General features: G+C 66.9%; 1 protein-coding gene across 1 annotated transcript in view; it reads left to right on the forward strand.

The window, feature by feature from the left end:
* ETH_00043095 (uncharacterized protein) overlaps nucleotides 1-359 on the forward strand; it is a gene marked incomplete at both ends in the record, with an annotated part of 1087 nt that overhangs the window by 563 nt on the left and 165 nt on the right. Inside the window, one exon of the mRNA XM_013375114.1 lies at nucleotides 31-357. Coding sequence (XP_013230568.1) covers nucleotides 31-357 — 327 coding nt within the window. The remainder of the gene's footprint in view (nucleotides 1-30; nucleotides 358-359) is intronic.

Here is a 359-nt window from a genome sequence, read left to right on the forward strand (position 1 = left end):
CGCGCGCTGCTGCTGCTGCCGCCGCTGCAGGCCCGCCGGGGGCGAACATCTTCGTCTTCCACGTGCCGAACGAGTGGAACTACTTCGACCTGCTGAACTCGTTTTCGCAGTTCGGGCCAATTGTGTCCGCGAGAGTGGCCATGGACCGGCAGACTGGCCGCAACAAAGGCTACGGCTTTGTGTCTTTCGAAACTCCCGAAGCAGCAGCAGCAGCAGTTGCTGCGATGAACGGCTTTTTGGCCGGCGGCAAGCGCCTCAAGGTGACCATCAAGAAGGGGGAGGAGCAGCACGCGGTGCGGGCGTCTCCGGGGGCCTACGCGCCGCAGCCTGCGGCGGCGCTGGGCGCGGGGGGCCCCCAG

This window comes from Eimeria tenella, genomic scaffold, assembly GCF_000499545.2.
Source record: "Eimeria tenella Houghton genomic scaffold, Eth_scaff2527, whole genome shotgun sequence".
NCBI lineage: Eukaryota > Apicomplexa > Conoidasida > Eucoccidiorida > Eimeriidae > Eimeria > Eimeria tenella.